The sequence below is a fragment of the Xiphophorus hellerii genome, chromosome 18 (genome assembly GCF_003331165.1).
Source record: "Xiphophorus hellerii strain 12219 chromosome 18, Xiphophorus_hellerii-4.1, whole genome shotgun sequence".
NCBI classification, from domain to species: Eukaryota; Metazoa; Chordata; class Actinopteri; order Cyprinodontiformes; family Poeciliidae; genus Xiphophorus; species Xiphophorus hellerii.
Genome location: NC_045689.1, coordinates 29245887 through 29263791, shown reverse-complemented (window position 1 = coordinate 29263791; position 17905 = coordinate 29245887). Strand labels below are relative to the sequence as shown.

Below are 17905 nucleotides of genomic sequence, written 5' to 3'. Positions count from 1 at the left end.
ATGTTTTCTGTCCCAGCATCTCAGAGAGAGCTCCCGCTGTCAAACAATTAGCTGCTGACAGAGCTAATGGTGGGGAGAAGCTGGTAACGTTGAACTTGTTTGTGAGGCGATACCTACTTTAGATCAGTCGTCATTACCTGGTTTAATGACACAATGAAGTTCAGCAAAAACACAATGAACATGAGGGCTTTGCTGTGGTTCTTAAGATTTTTATTTATTTATTTTTTGCCGTGGTAATTCCAGTGGTAATTTTACAAGCTTTATTTGAAACAAAATTCAGTGTGTCTTGCTTTTTACTGTGACCGTTAATCCACAATAAACTAAAAAAGATTACATTGGGTTGCTACTTTCAATTAAACATTCAAGAAATAAAGAAGTATATTAGATGTTTGAAAGAAGTCGCTCCTCTCTTATTCTGTAAATTTTCTGTAGATTTGTTGATCTGCAGAGTCCCGTTCTGGGAAACACCTGGATTTTAAATCTGTTTCTTCCTGAAGGGAGCTGAGATGAAGAACACACTTCCTGTTGGACGCCTCTGAAGTACGAAAGTGTTTATCTTCCAGAGCTTGGAAATAAATGCGGGAACAGTTTCTCGTCATAACTAGAAGGTTTTTTAGTTTTAACTAGATGCAAAACTCGTTAAAACGAGAAACGTTGTTATAGCGACTTATAAAACTTAGTTTTAATGAGAAGCTTTCGCATTAAACCGACATGCAAAACCCATTAAGACCAGAAATTTTCTTGTTATAGTGAGATGATTTATACATCTCATTTTAATAAGACTTTCTTGTTAAAACTAGATTAGTTTTACATGTTTTAGAAAATTTCTTGTTAGAGCAAGAAAATCTTGTTACGAGACACAAAACGTGTTAAAAGGAGAAACTTTCTCGTTAAAACTAGACAAATTTTCTATCGCGTTACAACAAAGTTTCTCATTTCGTTTATGTTACAAAAGTAGGCATCTTTTCTTTTGTGCAAGGTTTGAAATCAAACTTTTAACTTGTTTTATTTTTTATTTGCCACCAATTAATTAAGAAAACACAGCTGAGAAATCTGCTGAAACAGTAACTAAACTACTATTACATTTTGTTCTCGGGCATCGAAAACAAAATGCGATTCCTCAGCCTGGTTGGCCTGATGCTCCTTCTGCTCTTAGTTAGTATTTGCCCTGTTTTCTCTCTGGAGAAATTCAGTTTGAGACCAGAAATTTGGACTCAACACAGCATGTATGAGTAAAACAGTTTCACAGTGACTATATGATGAAGTGAAGATTATAAAGATCTCAACAGAGTTGGTTGTAAGCCCAGAATTTATGTCATGCAGGGGCACCACTGAGCTAGTAAATTATAGATTAATGTTCTCATTACTGGTTGATAAAATGCAGCCATATTAGTAAAATCAGATTTAAGGATTAGTGTTTCTCTGCCGGTTGGCTCCTTTGAAGTGAAGTCAAAGAAGAAGAAAAGTTCAAAAGGAGTTGTCCTGCTGCTCTGGACCATCCCAACAACAACACTTATAAAGTTAATAAGATTCAAACGTGAAAATAAACACAGTAGCAGGGAAAATATCTCATTTCATTTTGTGTGTTTTAAAACATTTCCTGGTCTTGATTGACACAAACCTTTGAAACTGCACAGCTACCTGATTAAACTGCGCACTAGTTTACTGAGAAAATAATGTTTTACTGGCAGTAAATCTGTAAGTTTGACAGATTTGGTATAAACTCTATTATCTATTTTTTTTATTAATTTAAAAAGTGAACTATAACAATCATTTCTCCAAAACTATCATTCTTTGTCCACCACTTTGTCCCTGGAGTTGTTCCTGTTTTATTTCTTTTTAAACTTTGCTACTGCTCGTATTTTTTATTTAGTTATTTAGTTATTTGGCGGATTTAGCTAAAACTCGATTTTTGTTTTTCCTTATGAACCACAGAACGTCACCGCTAACCACAGGGTGAACGATGTCATAGCAACAGAGGACGGACCTCAGACGTTAGTGGGCCGCTTCATGTACGGACCCTTGGACATGGTTACTCTAACCGGAGAAAAGGTAAAAAAAAGAAAAGAAAAAAGAAAAGGCACAGCTAATTGAGTGTAACATATTCCAACCTGATAAACCTCAGGTCGACATCCTGGTGATGACTCAGCCTCAGTCTGGCCGCTGGGTGCACTTTGACATGGAGGTGACCAACAGCAGTGGCAGGGTGACGTACACCATTCCCAAAAGCAAGAAGCTCGGCTTGGGAGTGTATCCAGTAAAAATGGTGGTCAAGTGAGCAGCCGGATAGTCGACTGACATTTAAAATGGTGAAGTGCAAAGCCACAGTCATGTGCTGGGTGTGACATTCCTTCTTTTCCGACCCAAAGGGGCGACCAGACCAGCGCTGAGGCCTACCTGACTGTGTTGCCGCGGGGCATGGAGTGTGTGGTGTTCAGCATCGACGGGTCTTTTGCTGCCAGCGTGTCCATTATGGGCAGCGACCCCAAAGTCCGGCCTGGAGCCGTTGATGTTGTCAGGTAACGCAAGCACAAGCACCAGATGTGTGTGTGTGTGTGGGTGTGTGGGTGCGCTGCCATTATTATCAGCAAAGGCGGGAGGGACCCAGTCACTGTTTTTCCTGTCACAAGTCCTCCAACTCCCATGTTTACTCTTTTTCAAAGTCACTCATAAAGACGTGGGAGTCTCAAGGTGAATCTAAAGTCAAAATACAGAATCAAGTCCCAAATTCTGTTTACATTTTTAATAAAAAAACAGTTCAAATGACCCAATATTTGATTTAATCACAGATTGATGCTACTCTCCAAGCATTATGAATACAACTTAAGCAAGTTACAAGTGGAGATTTCAATTGGCAGAGGAAGTAAGAAGTGGCATCAAACTTCCAAAACATAAACAAATAAATAAATAGAATGAGGTCTGATGTTCGTATCACTGTAAATATTAAACCAGTGTCATAATATCAGTAATTTTATGTGTCCGTTGTGTTGTCCAACTCCTAACCTATGTTTGTTTGACATAGGTTAGGAGTTTAACAGAAGGGCTTTTTCTACAAAGGAGCAGTATTATGTCTTTTCCAGGCACATGGTGTCATTGTTTAGCACAGGGGTCGACAACCGAACATGTTGAAAGAGCCATTTTGGACCAAAAAAACAAATCGGTCTGGAGCAGCAAGAAAATTAAAAGCCTTATATAAGCTTTATAATGAAGGCAAAACAGGCTTTATTATATATATTATTATATTTAACCTATTATCAAAATGACTAAGTGCATACATAATTAGCATTTGTGTTTAAATGTTTATTTTTCCTGCAATGCGTCCTGGACGGAAAGACGCACCACGTGACTCTGCTGTACGATGATGCTTTAAGTTTACCTTCCGTTACAATCTTAATGTATTTTGTTTCGTTGCATTGATAAAATTAAAGAAATGCAATAAAGAAATCATATTTTATGTCATTTTTATTATGAAGATCAACAGGGAAAGGGTCATTTTTTTCCTTTTGGAACTCGGAAAATCAGCTCCCAAATGCAGTTTGCTTAACGACGATCGCTCTTTGTAAATAATCATTGTAAAGTGTGTGATCGAAAAAACAACAAAACGGAACGTGCTTAACTTGCCGCTTATCTGGGCAACAAACAGAGAGCAATAAAACGCAACCTGCAGTTATAAAACTAAAGCAGCAGCCTTTTGAAAAGATAAAGTATATAAAATTAAATTAATACAGTTTAAGTTTGATTTCTGTGCAAATGCCAAGCAAGTCAGTGCAACGGTAAAACATAACAGCATCTTCTTCTCTTTTGACACGCAACCAACTCCGTACCTGAGCAACAAAATGCAATAATATCGCTAAGTGTCATTCTAAATATATATACTGACAAAAATCATTAATCAATTTATAGAAACAACAACTTTGTTACTAAGTATATGTGCCTATGGCAGGGTTGTGTTCTTACGTGTTTAATGTTTACTGTTGTTTTCTGTTTACGGACATCACTGGACAGTTTCTCAACATCGGGCTTGTAAGATGCAACTTTAATCTTGACGCGGCAGCTAATGTAACATACCTATGTTTTGTTTTACCATGCTTTCTGCTGGATGTAAACTATTAATCATTTTTGCCTCAAATGGCTCAGACCCAGGTAAAATCCAACTCGACTCTTTTGTAGTTTCATCAATTTGACACTAAAGTCGATACATTTGAGAGTAGAGGCTGGATGGAGTACACATTTCTCCAATTACAATTATTTCTTTTTGCTAAAGCTAGTTTTGATTTTCCAGAATAACAAACAAACTCATGGAGCATTTAGAGGAGTTTGAGCTTCATCTGGCAGTCGAGTGAGTTCGCCCTCAGACGTGTCTGTCAGGCTCTCCTGCAGGAGCTGCTCATGCAGTTCCTCCACTGTGTGTACAGAGACCAGAGTGTGTCTGATGTTTGGATGACACAGCTACCACTGTGACTGTTGTGTTGTTTCCATTATTGCTGTGACACTCTGCTCTCTAATGCTCTCTGACACTGACATCCCACCTTTTTTTTTTTTTTGCTCAAACTGCAAATTCAGCCGAACGTTTTTAGATAAGGAAACTTTAAAATGAGTAATGTCAGATAAGTGACTATAAAAATATTAACACCTCTTGAGCTTTTTCTTCTTTTTTAGATAACAACAACAACTTTTAATGTGTTTTTTTTGGGAATTTGTATGATATACTAATATGAATAGGGCATAATTGTGAAAAAAGAAAATAATATATGGTTTTCAAATATGCCCCGCCCCCTTTTAAATTAGCTTTAACTTGTTCTGATTGGATGCAACTCTGAAAAGGACTTGCAACAAATATTCAGTCGAAAAGATATGTGTACGTTTTTAAAGTTTTAAACAATTAATTGCGATGAATCTATTATAGAAATAATCAACTAATTTATTTTTTGATTAATTGTTAACTTGAATATGCAGACACAAAAAAAGGCCATTTGCTAGTCAGGCCATTTTGGCAGTAATTCAGACCAAAACTGTTAAAAACATATATAGCTATTAAAAGATAAAATAAAATAAAAACTCCTTTGTGTAATAAAAAACTGGTTTCAAATTACTGCAAAAACAAACAAAAGTCTTTTGCTATCCAAGTTTTAATCGGTTAATCGAAAAAACAGTCAGATCAGCCCTACACTGATAAGTCAAAGAGAAAGCACTGAGCTTTTCACATGTTGATGTTAGAAGTATTGGTTCAGCTTCAAATGCATCGTTTGCTACAAATGATCAATCATTCACTAAAGAAATGCTGTGTTATTGTATTTTAGGCAATAAAATGTATATTTTCTTATTTAAAAGAGAAATTTAATTACTTGTTTATTTGCCTCTTTTAGTGTATTTCTAAAATTGTATGAAAAGACTCGATTGAAAAATTTGCAGAATGTTCCGATTAATCGATTAATCATCAGAATAATTATTCTGTAACTACAACGATCATCGGTTGCAGCCCAGGACTTTTCCTGTGGTCTGTGCCATCTCATGGTTGCTCTGGCTGGATGTTTAGGGTTGCTATTCTGCTGGAAGGTGAACCTCTAAGCCAGAGTCTTCGCAGCCTGTAATGGGTTTTCCTGCAAGATTTCCATGTACGAGTCGTTCCTTCCATCTGTCACTGCATCAACTCTGCAGCTTCTCTGCACCAAGCGCATCAAAACCAGGACAGAGGTTGTTGAAAAGAAGAGTCCTCTATTATAGAAAGAACAGGTGGATTTATATTTCTAAACTTCACACAGAGTGACTGTGTTTGATGGCTAGGTGGCGTCTAAAGACAACTGGTTGGATTTGATTGATATGTAAAATGTCTAGGGGCGTTAGGGTGAATGGCATCCGGTATAAATAATGCACTTTTCAGATGATCTGTAGAACGTGTCCAATGTTCCACTTTTATGCTACGGTTTGTGTTGGTCTGCTTTTCTAGCTGTAAGGTGAGAAAACTCAGAGGGTTCGAATATTTTTGCAAGTCATAGAATTTCATGGTCTCATAAAAGTTTTCCTCAAGTGTTAAAACTGAAGTTAAAGATACAGTTTATAATGTTTAGTAAAAAAAAAACTAGATTAGAACAATTAGCAGCGAGTACATGAGGATGATTGACAACACTAAGTCCCTCCTGCTGGCTCTGATTGGTTGTTTTTTGACTGGTAGCGATGAATTTCTACAGATAGAGGTAGTAGCACAGGGAGGAGGTGAAGGAGCTTAATTTTTCACAGATTATCAGTCTCATGCTACTCTGTCACGACATAGTGACAGTTTTAACAAATATGTAAAATTATAGTGACAGTTTTAACAAATATGTAAAATTGTCGGGGGGGGGGGGTTTAAATAAAATGTACATACTGCAGCTTTAACGTTCCTCCTGTTTATGAAGGAAATAGAAATCCAAATTTTATGATAAGTTAACTTTTTTTGACCATGTCTCTCTGCACAACTCCTTGAGAGACTGTTAGGAAAAAAAACAAACCTGTTCCTATTTGATGCCGGGTGTTTTTCCTGCAGGCACTGGCAGGACCTCGGGTATCTAATCATCTACATCACCGGTCGGCCTGACATGCAGAAGCAGCGCGTTGTGTCTTGGCTCTCGCAGCACAATTTCCCGCACGGGATGATCTTCTTTTCTGAAGGGCTGGTTCACGATCCCCTGCGACAGAAAACCATCTTCCTTAAAAACCTCATACAGGAAGTGAGAATCACAGACGCCGTGTCTTTCCTGTTGCAGCTGAAATGCCAAACACATCCGCAAGCTGATGATGATTGTTTTCATTTTCTCCCTTTCACCAGTGTCACATCAAGATAAACTCTGCTTATGGCTCCATGAAGGACATCTCTGTTTACAACATGTTGGGCCTAAGCCCCTCGCAGATTTACATCGTGGGCAGACCTTCGAAGAAGTACCAGAATCAATGCCAGGTAGCTGAAGGGTCGTTTGGCCTCCTAGTGGTGTTTCATTCCAGCAATTCCTCTCCAATGACTTCAATTTTTTCCCCGTTTTTTGCTCATTTACTTCCCTTCCGACCCATTTCCCGCTTCCTGTCTCTCGTTTCAGTTCCTGAGCGAGGGTTACGCGGCCCACCTCTCCACGCTGCAGTTCGGACACAGAGCGCGGCCCAAGAAGTCCCCGTCGGTCCGCATGGTGCTGAGGAAAGGCTCGTTCGGCCTCTCCGCCAAGCCCGACTTCCTGTGCAAGCGCACCCACCTGCGGAGAACGATGTCGGTCCAGCAGCCCGACCCGCCGTGTGCGCCCAACCCCAAACCGGAGCGAGCCCAGAGCCAGCCGGAGTCGGACAAGGACCACGGCGGGGGAGGGCCGGGGGGAGTCGGCCAGGGTGCGTGGGGACGAGCCTCCATGCACCGCGGGGACACCACGCCCTGACACCCACACCAACATGGGAGGCGTTGAGGAGGAAAGAAGAAGAAGAGAACTAATGGGTCTTGGTGTCCGGGGCCAAGGTGACATCTTGTTTTTTTTTTTTTCTAAAGAAGAATTCAAATGATAATTTCACTTATTGCAATAACTTGTATACTGTCATCTCACAGTCCTTACTATATTGTTTTACTTATTCATGAAAAAGAATTTGCTCGACAATAAGTTGTCCCAGAGGCTTTTGAGATAAGCGATAATATTGTTGAGACCGCTCCAAAAGCAGAGAATGGCCTACAGCGCAGGGAATTGTGGGTAAGCACAACTCAAACAAACGCTAGCAGGAGAAATGGCAAAAGAGAAATCCTATAACCACTAAAATCTGATGCCACTCCATTTTACATTTCGTAAAGAAGAAAGTTGTGCTTGGTGAGAATCTGCAGCAATGTATGTTTATAAATGCTAACCATGTGATTTGACTGGGCTTCAGCTATTTTTCCCCAGAAACTGAAGAGTTTTCAGGTTTTTTTAATTCATAATTTTTTCCTGCTTAATGCTTGTAACATTTAAAACCTTTCCCTGCTTTATAGCATAAAATTGTAATAAAGCACAAACCGCAAGGAGTCTAGACACTTTGCAAGGTGCTGTAAATGTAAGTTTCATCATCAACACTAAAATATAATATTAAAATGAAGTTAGCCGACTCTTTGTGATTAATGAAGCTTTTATTTAATCTGATCCACTTTTGAGAATCCGAGGCTCTGACGTAAACGCAGATTGATTTTGCTCACTAGGGCTCAGTTCCAGCAAAGTCAATAAATGTCTGTATTGATTTAATTACGTTCTCTGCTCCATCTGATATGCTGTGGTGGCAGAGACCTCATTATTTTTTATATATGGACCACTGTATGAACTGTAGCCATACTACATACTGTAGGGACATAAAGAACAACAAGAGGAGCGCGGCATGAAATTTCAAGACAATTAGAATTTTTCCCTCAATATTTCATATTCCCGTGGCAACTAGAGGAACAGATGCTATTATTAGCTCCGGTTCCCAAGCAGAAAGCGAATGCAAATTTGTCCATGAGAATAAATATGCAAGTGCAACTGTAACATCTTCCAAATGGCTTAAACTCGAGCCATTTACAGATTTTTAAAAAAGTGTTGTGAATATGCAAGCATGGCTGCTGTGTGTGTGTGTGTGGCGGTTCTCGTGTGTGTGTGTGTGTGTGGGTGTGTGTGTGTGTGTGTGGCAAAGAGCCTCTGGAAATACAGCAGGGAAAATAAGTACTGAGGATGTCAATATTTTTTCCAGTGAATACATTTTTAATGCGTGAAATTCACACCAGATGTCAGTAGCAGCTCAATTAATCCACACATACAAGTAAATCCAAACTAAATTAATAATTAATAACAGCTGGTTTAGTTCTAGTGTCACATGACTTACACTCCTCAGACTTAGTCAAACGTTTAAAATTATTTTTCTAATTGACGATGCATAGAAAAATCATTTTAAATGTTTGACTAAGTCTGAGGAGTGTATGTCATGTGACACTTCCATGTCGTTGTCATGTTTCATTACGTTCGAATTCCTAAATACTTTATTGATTCCAAAGGGAAATTAAATGTCTTTGTATCTCACATTAATTCAAATTCTTCTGTCACCGTAGGTCACACGTGTCAAACTCAAGGTCCTGGGGCCAAATTTGGCCCATCGTGGCTTTTTATGTGGCCCTCTAAACTCCAAATTACATCAATAACGCCCTCCAGTTTTTCACAAATCAGCAAAATTCACACAAAAATTAACAGATTTATTGATATTTTAGCAATTTAGTAGGTTTTATCAATACATTCTGGCACAACTGGCCCTTTTAAGAACATTCAGAGTTTTGAGTTGGCCCAAAATGAAATGAGTTTGTTTTGATAAACTCAATAAACTTTAATATACTTTAATGAACTACAGTGTGGTTGGTGGTGGCTGTTGGCTGGGAAAATCTCCTGTAGCAGTCTGTATTACAGTGACCTTGAAGAAGCCTCTGACTGAAGACACTCTTTTTCTAAAACAGTCTCATGATGTTTTTTGAAACATCACTGTTGATTTTCTCCCACTTCTGAATAGAAATTTAGCAATAAATGAAAACATGAATATGTCAGAAATTTCTTACTCAGTTTCTGAGATAAAATAAACATGCTAGAATTAAACAAAAACAGATGCACCCAGTGCTTTTGTCTTTAGATCTTTGGTTTGGAAAATTGAGTCAAACTTTGAATTTGAACACACAGGATCCCTCTTGCAGGGGTCTCAAACTCCAGTCCTCGAGGGCCGCAGTCCTGCAGTTTTTAGATGTGCCACAGGTACAAACCACTGGAATGAAATGGCTTAATTACCTCCTCCTTGTGTAGATCAGTTCTCCAGAGCCTTGCTAATGACCTAATTATTCTGTTCAGGTGTGGCGCAGCAGAGGCACATCTAAAAGTTGCAGGACTGTGGCCCTCGAGGACCGGAGTTTGAGACCCCTGTACAGCAATATGTTTCTTTATAATTCCACGTTATCTAACAAAGTTTATGGTCTAACTTGATTACTTTAGGTTGTTATTAACATCTTAATTTCATATCACTTGGTACAACAGACTATTTACCGGCAAAAATGTCCATACTTTTTCTCCTACTGTATTTCTCCATTTAGATTTAAAAACTATGTTCAAGCGGTTTCTTGAATTCTTAACATGTTTTCTTTTCTTACTTTACAGAGTCTGCTGTACATTGGAGTTTGCTGGCAGTCCTTACAGCTAAGCTTTACCTCCTGCTTGGCCCTCTACACTTTTTCCACTCGCTGGGTTTCGTTTCGTGATATTCTCTATAGATAAGTTCAGTCTTCTGAATTTAAAACAGTTGCAAAGTTGTTTTCTTTTGGCAAATAATTGTTCTGAGCTCAAATGCTATCTAAATGTAAAATTTGACCAATGTGGTTATGACTATGAATTTACTCGCATCCTGTATTTATTGCACACTCACACGCCAAAAGCATTAAACCTGGGATGAAAGCGGTGGACTTTTCTCCAGACTGTGGAACGCTGCACGCCGTTTTGGTTCCGTTCAGACAAACGTACAGCGAGTTGATCGCGTTGGCCGACTCCAGCCAGCACTGAGCCCCTCTGCCGATGTAAATAGCACACACTCACCCCCATGCTTGGGCCTCCGGACAAAGGAGTACTGTGACATTTTGGCTTAATCTCTACATGAGTTCTGCGGCCTGCGGCGCTCCAAGTATCCAATCTCTGCCTCCGCTTTTTTTTATTTTTTATTTTAAACTCCCGCTTGCATGTGGCTCACATCAGTGCGGATCACGCATTACGACGGCCGACAGCAGCGCCTGGTCTGGAGTCTTCGAAGAGAGACGTGGCATGTACAGCTCCGCTCCCGCCGAGGTCACTTTTGTTTTTCTGGGGGGTTTTTTGCACTAAACGGCCGTATTCTACACAGTCGCTGCTTGGTGGTTGAAACAATAAATGTTATGAATATTGCCTAAACATGTTTACAGGTTATCAAGCGGTTGTTACAAGTGATGAGAGCCTCTTTTCTGTAACTAGCTTTATTAGCAGCTTTAGTTCACTCGCTTGTTCGACGCCCTTAGCTAGTTAAGCCCGCGGACTTTGTTCCGCTTGAAAATCGGCCGGGACGCGCCCGCGTTTATTTATTACTGCTGCACTGAAAACTCCAGTATTTATGCTGAAATCCGACAGTCTTGTGCACTTGAAGTTTTACGTGGTTATGTTTGGAAAAATCTGTGCATATTTTTCTATCATGAAATACTGTAAATAGAGATATTTTCAATGTATGTTTTTAGATCTGTGTTGAACTGTTCACTCTTTTCATTTTAGCCTTAAATTGTTTACTTATGTTGTGGAGCGTTCGTTTCTATCATCAGTCCTGGCATAAAGTGCATTAATGTCGATGTTTGACAGGTTTTAGATGCTGTGGTAGTGTGTGTGTGTGTTGGTGAATACTCAGAGTGTGTATATGTCTCTGCAGAGGAGTCAGAGGAGGATGAAGAAGCCGACGAGGATCTATCTGCGTGTTCTCTTTGCAGCTCCACTGCCAGTTTTTTTAGGAACAGCGCTGGATTTTTGTGGCCCTGGAAAGAAGCAGTAGGGCACAGGAGGATTACTCAACTGAGTCTTTTATACCTGCTATGAAAGGAGAGGGGATTATGCGGTCTTATGGTGTCTTGTTTTAAATAAAAATCTGTGCAACGAATGATTTGTGCAATCCAGAAGGGAGGATTATCGTGAAAATCTTTCTTTCTTTTCCTGTAGCCTGCATAAAGTTTGACTTTTGGATTATTGCTACGTACGTATGACTGAGTGTAGTGCTGCCTCTGAAATAACACTGCACCAGTTATTTATTGATAAATGTATGATATTGTAAGAAAAAAAAAACACAACAACTTTACAACATATGTTTTTGTTTTGGATGTACAGTTCCACTGAGAAGTTTACGATATTTCACCTCGCAGTGACGTATATAAACCATACTTTTTTCAGCATGGAATGATGATACAACAAACGACTTCAGCGATTTTAAAAACAAAAAATGCCAGAATTGTGGATCAATCTAGCTTGCTGGAATTTATCATGATGAGAAATCTGGTCAGGTTTATGTGCCACCTTGCTCACACACTTATGACCTGCTCTGCCCTCAAAACGTTTTTACAGAGATCAGAATTTTATGAAATGTAATCCAGATTTTTGACAATCCCATTAGTAACTAATGTGGCAGTATGTTTAAACTAGTCTGACCTCCAACTCTAGCTAGCTTTTACATTAAATAACTAACTAGCTACGGTAGTTACTGTTAGTAGCTAGATAGTTATCTAGCTAGGTAGCTAAGTGGATAGCTAGCTAGCTTTTATCTGTTGTTAAAAGCCGTTTACATGCTAAATTTAATAGACATATTTTTATTGTTTTTAATCTGTTACTTAGGTAATTCAACCAACCAAATGGCTCAAAGTGCTATTATACATATTAAGTGTTTTAGGAACTCCTGTGGACTGTGGACATTAGCATTGGGGACATCTGTACTGCTTCTTCTTTTTTCTTTTACTTAATATAACTCTTATTATATTTACCTTATATATTTTTCTTGTATTATTTTTCCTTTTCGAATTATTTTGTTATCACTTTTTTGTACAGCACTTTAGCACAGTTTTAAACCTGTTTTTAAAGTGCTCTATAAGTAAATTTGATTTTGACATTGCTTCATCCTGTTTCGCATCGAGACATGCTGTATGTTAGCCTTGAGTAGCATCAGTGATTACCTAACTCTTTCTTTTTGTACAGCTTAACCACAACAACAGTCTTTTCCAGCATCCCATCACAAAGTTTTTCAAAGCAAAATTTAACCCGTAGTGGACCAAGAGTAGGAGTATTTTTTTTGTCCATTGCTGTTGTTTCCAATCATTTCTGCACCAAATTTATGGACGTACCAGAAACGCTCAAATGCAAAGGTCCTGGCTGGAAACGAAAAATTTAACATGTTAAAAGCAGTGTAACTACTTAACCAAAATGAACACGTTAGTCCCTAATATAGTGTTCAGCAAAGCTGTTTGTTGTATAATCGCTGCTCCCCATAAAAGAAAGTGTGAATGTGTTATTATTAACAGTAGATTCTCACCCATAATGAATGTATGTAAATGTGTGACCAGAACTGTACATGTTGGTACCGAAGCAGCCAAATGAACATTCCCATTATTAACAGACACTTTAAACAAATAGATCCTGTGCAACCTGTAATGCATATTTTAAAACTTTTATGCTATGAAATATTTTAAAATTACAGTTATTAAATGGCAAATAACAATCAAAAGTTATTTGTAGCGCGAGTGATCATTATTCAGTATTCTTTACAGTGTAAAGTAATACACTATAAAGTGTATTACTTTACACTTTACAGTAAAGTGTAAAGTAAAACACACTTTACTACTGAGCAAATAAAAAATAACCACAATTTCACATAACTCATGAAAAACCAGGGATTAAAACCAGTAAGATGAACATCTTAATTAGAACTTGTATTTATTACAAGTGAATGAGTCTTAAAATGAAAAAAACATATCTTCCTAGATGGTACAGATACAAATCTTGTAGAACTATTGATAATATTATCAAGCACATATCAAATAAAGGATATTGTCAACTTATGGACATTCACACCTCATGACTTGACTATTGGTGATTTGCCATTTATTAACGGCACATGACGTGAGCTTTACTGTGATGTAAACTTTGAATCCATGGTAAGAACAAATAAGTAAAATTCCTCAAATCTACAAAATTATTTTTTTTGTACAGATCTGTTACGATGAACATGTGGTTGTGTTTCTCGGGCTCGGTCCGTCTTTCACATAAATAAAGATATTTCATAGATGATGGAGAGTCTTGTGGATTGATTTCATCTGGTCGACTCTCTGTGCCGTTTCACAAATCCTAAGCACTAAGGACTTCTGCTCTTCTATTGAACCAGATCAATAAATCAGATGAATAACTGGAGCAATATTCTGCAGACGTTTGACTCTCTTCCTAACAAAAAATCAGAAAATGGCCGCTATACATTGAACATCGAAGGACTGAAGCACACCTAGTGTGGCCACTAAACTTTGATTCACTGACTTTCTTTGGAGTTTTTACAGTTACAGATTGAGTTGAAGGCTTTCAGGGTCACGAAGGGTCCTTCAAATCAACTGTTCTCAGAGAACTGCTCAGATCTATTTGAGGCTACCCTGACTTTAGAGCGCCGGTCTCCGACCCCAGTCTCTTCTCCAACAAACCTCAATCAAATGGCTCGATTTCCTCATCAGCTGTCGTTCAGCTCCGCAGAGGCTTGGGAGCGAGATATTCATTTGATCGTTTGAGAAGAGTTGCACCTAAAGGTTGCAGGATACCAGCTCTTGAGGATCACCGCTTTAGAGGAAGTTTCGCAGAAATTCAGTCAATCCATGTTTAGATGGTGGAAGGAAACTCACAGATTCTGGAATACAAAAAACAAATACATGTAATTAGTGTTAGAGGAATTTTTAATGGTAATTTACACTTACTGTGCATTACCAAATAATTCAGCATACAAATAATTGATTAAAAGGGGCAGTAATATGTGTTTTCCAGCCACATAACATAATTTTAAAGCACAGTCAAGTAAATATGTTACCTTTGGTTGTTATATAAATGATATGTATATTAATTATGACCTAAATATTCAAGAGTTTGTTAATCTATCACATAAAATCCAAATTGAATATGTTTAAAGTTGTGATTATAATCAATCAAGTTTATGTGTACAGCACATTTCAGCAACAAGGCAGTTCAAGATTCTTCACATCACACAAATACAAAGTCGTAGGACGCGCTCTGACATGTGGAAAATCTAAAGATATACCCGTACATTGGCAAGACTCTGAAAAACTTTTGGAATCAAACATTAAGAGAAGCACGGCGAGCCTCGGTACAAGCCTCACCAGGCCTTTCGGCCGATCAGCCAGACAGAACATTCACAAGTCTGACTTCTGTTAACGCAGAGCCAGCGAGGAAACAGAAGGACAAAACACATAAAGCATCTGCTCATCATTCAGCCAACATTTTAGGCCAAATCGAGCTTTTAAAAAGGACATGTTGGGCTTTTATAGGGTTTTCTCTCTTATTCTGAGTGTTTATAGTTTATTTGGTTTCACTAAATCGGTATAAAGCTCGACATAAAATGGAGCAATTCTAACTCTACAATGCCAAAGACGAGTCTAATAAAACATTTAATTTAGCTAGGGTCTCTTCTGATGACTTTATGATGCACACAAACATGTTACTTACAGTTTGGCTAGACACATAATAATGCTTTTACTCTAAAATATTTAGAACACAATGTTTTATTACTCTGTATTATGTACAGTACAGACCAAAAGTTTGGACAGACCTTCTAATTAAAATGGGTTTTCTTTTTTTTCATGACTATTTATAAGGCAATAAATCCCACTTATTAACCTGACAGGGCAGGTTGACCTATGAAGTGAAAACCATTTCAGGTGACTACCTCTTGAAGCTCATCAAGAAAATGCAGAGTGTGTGCAAAGCAGTAATCACAGCAAAAGGTTGCTACTTTGAAGAAACTAGAATATAAGGGGTATTTTCAGTTGTTTTACACTTTTTTGTTTAGTGCATATTTCCACATGTGTTATTCATAGTTTTGATGCCTTCAGTGTGAATCTACAATGTCAATAGTCATGAAATAAAGGAAACTCATTGAATTAAAAGATGTGTCCAAACTTTTGGTCTGTACTGTATGTTCCAGGCACATAGTGCCATTTTGTAGCACAATAATGTAAGTGTTATCTCCACTTGTTATAAAAAAATTCTACATATATATCAGATATCACTTAAAAGGCATTTTAATTCGCAATTTAACACCTTGAAATTGGGCCTTTGTCTCTTTAAGAAACCGCTGGTCTTTCAGAAACGCTGCCTTCAGGAAGTCATCACCACATGGCTCCTCTATTAACGCTTTAACAGCATTTTTACCGAAGTTTCAGTGAGAAGTAGCTTGGCTGATGTGCAGTTCCACCAGGTGTTTGCTAATTGCAGTGGGCTAGTCTGAAGGAGCTGAGTGGGGGGAGTCTATTTCTCAGTGCAACGCTCTGAAAGGCGAAGTTCAAGGCTTAACAGAGGCGCATTATCATTGGAAAGATCAGGAGCTTCTTAAAGAGACAGAGGCCCAATTTCTAGGCATCAAATTGCAAAGTCAAATTTCTTTTATGTTTGCTTTATGCAGCAGTTTTATAACAACTGAAAAAAACACAGTTACTTGATTGTGCTTTAAAAATGGCCTGGAAAATACTTTAATGTGTTAATGTTTCCTCGATAAACATATTTATGTGTCTATTGACATGAAACTTTTCCTAGGTTTTAGAATTAACCCTAGAAATCAACAAGAAATCAAATGAGTCCCTTAATCTGGTTCTGTGCAGCAGAGTGGAAATTTATTAAGCTTTTATAGAAAATGCTTTTGTTTTGGTAAATACAACTTCAAGATGTATGATACATACAAGTTGTATGTATCATACTCATTGTATGAGTTCATACAATGAGTATGAACTCATTCATACTCATTGTATGAATGAGTTCAATTTAGTTAAAGATGTTAGAGTATTAAAACAGTAATTGCAAAAGAATTACACATGGACACATTATTCTCGATCACACATTCTAAATCTATAATTATTAGCTTAAAACTCATCCTCAGATATCAGCGAGGAATCAGATTCATAAAACTGGCTGCAGAAGTTTACTTCCGGGGGGGAAGGGTGGTCAGAAGATTGAATTTTTGGAAGCAATTATCTAGAATGGCCTCAGGAAGAGCGAGTCGGCATATTACAGCTCATGGTGGCATCAGATGTGACAGGCCGTGTCCCCTCAACGCACAGCTCACATCTTTCACTGAGCAAAGTCCAAAGTCATCAATATTTAACGCAGCTTAATTGTCACTGCGCTGCAGAAGGCTACTGACAGTTCATCCAATTCTCTTTTCTGTTGTAAAATATATACTGTATGTTTTACATGTAATATGTGTTTTAAAATAGCTAGTATGCATTTCCAATCAAAGCTGGTACAGTTTCATTGAAAGTATTTAAGGCAGACCCGTCAGCCAACCCTGTAGCTCATTAACGCCGCTTCTGTTTAACCTACTGGATTCTGAAAGATGACATGAAAGAGAATATTTAACTGAGCCCAAGACGTCAATGGAGTCTCCTCAGATTATAACTTATTTAAATTCAAGAGTCAGCTCAGCTTGCAAAGTCTTCACAAATGCCTTCTACTTTTCAGCCCCAAACCCATGAGTCGTGAACTGGACAACTACGCACCTTATTGCTACAGATTCATATTTAAAGGGGCAGTATTATGTAAATTTAACTTATTTGAGCTTTGAAACATAGCTTGAAACAACAAAAGCTGAGCTTTGAAACAACAGCTCAGAAACATACCTGGAGTGTTGCTTTGATTCTTTCATGCATGTTTGAGAAATCCTTTAGTCTCTCGTGGCAACCAATCAGTTGTGTAAAACGGCTGGGTGGACCTAGCCCCGCCTTCGAGTCACAGCTCCTCCTCCGTGTTGCAGTTTCCAAGCTACAGAGCTTCCGCCTCACAGAGCAGCCCTCCTCCACTCAGCTCCTTCAGACTAGCCAGCAGCAACTAGCAAACACCTTCTGAGTTCATTATAGGAGCTGCTTTTCAGTGCAATGCTGCTAAAAACGTTGCTAAACGGTTAATAGAAGAGCTATGTTGTGGCTTTCTGAAGGTGGAGTTTCAGAAAGAGGAGGAGTTTCTTAAAGAGACAGAGGCCCAATTTCAAGGCGTTAAATCACAAGGTCAGATTTTCTTAAAGTCATATTTAACATAAATAACTTTTTCTTCTTTGTAATAAATGAAGATAACACACAATAGCGCCCCTTTAATTAAACATTATTCAACATCAAGAC

General features: G+C 38.2%; 1 protein-coding gene across 3 annotated transcripts in view; it reads left to right on the top strand.

Moving 5' to 3' along the window:
• Positions 1 to 13817, top strand: part of pitpnm3 (PITPNM family member 3) — a 156512-nt gene extending 142695 nt beyond the window's left edge. For all 3 annotated transcript variants that reach the window (XM_032545116.1, XM_032545115.1, XM_032545114.1), the window contains exons 14-20: positions 1936 to 2052; positions 2126 to 2274; positions 2370 to 2519; positions 6524 to 6707; positions 6806 to 6934; positions 7071 to 7474; positions 10140 to 13817. In XM_032545116.1, the coding sequence (XP_032401007.1) occupies positions 1936 to 2052; positions 2126 to 2274; positions 2370 to 2519; positions 6524 to 6707; positions 6806 to 6934; positions 7071 to 7397 (1056 nt within the window). In that variant the 3' untranslated portion in view covers positions 7398 to 7474; positions 10140 to 13817. The remainder of the gene's footprint in view (positions 1 to 1935; positions 2053 to 2125; positions 2275 to 2369; positions 2520 to 6523; positions 6708 to 6805; positions 6935 to 7070; positions 7475 to 10139) is intronic.
• The last annotated feature ends 4088 nt before the right edge of the window (positions 13818 to 17905 follow it).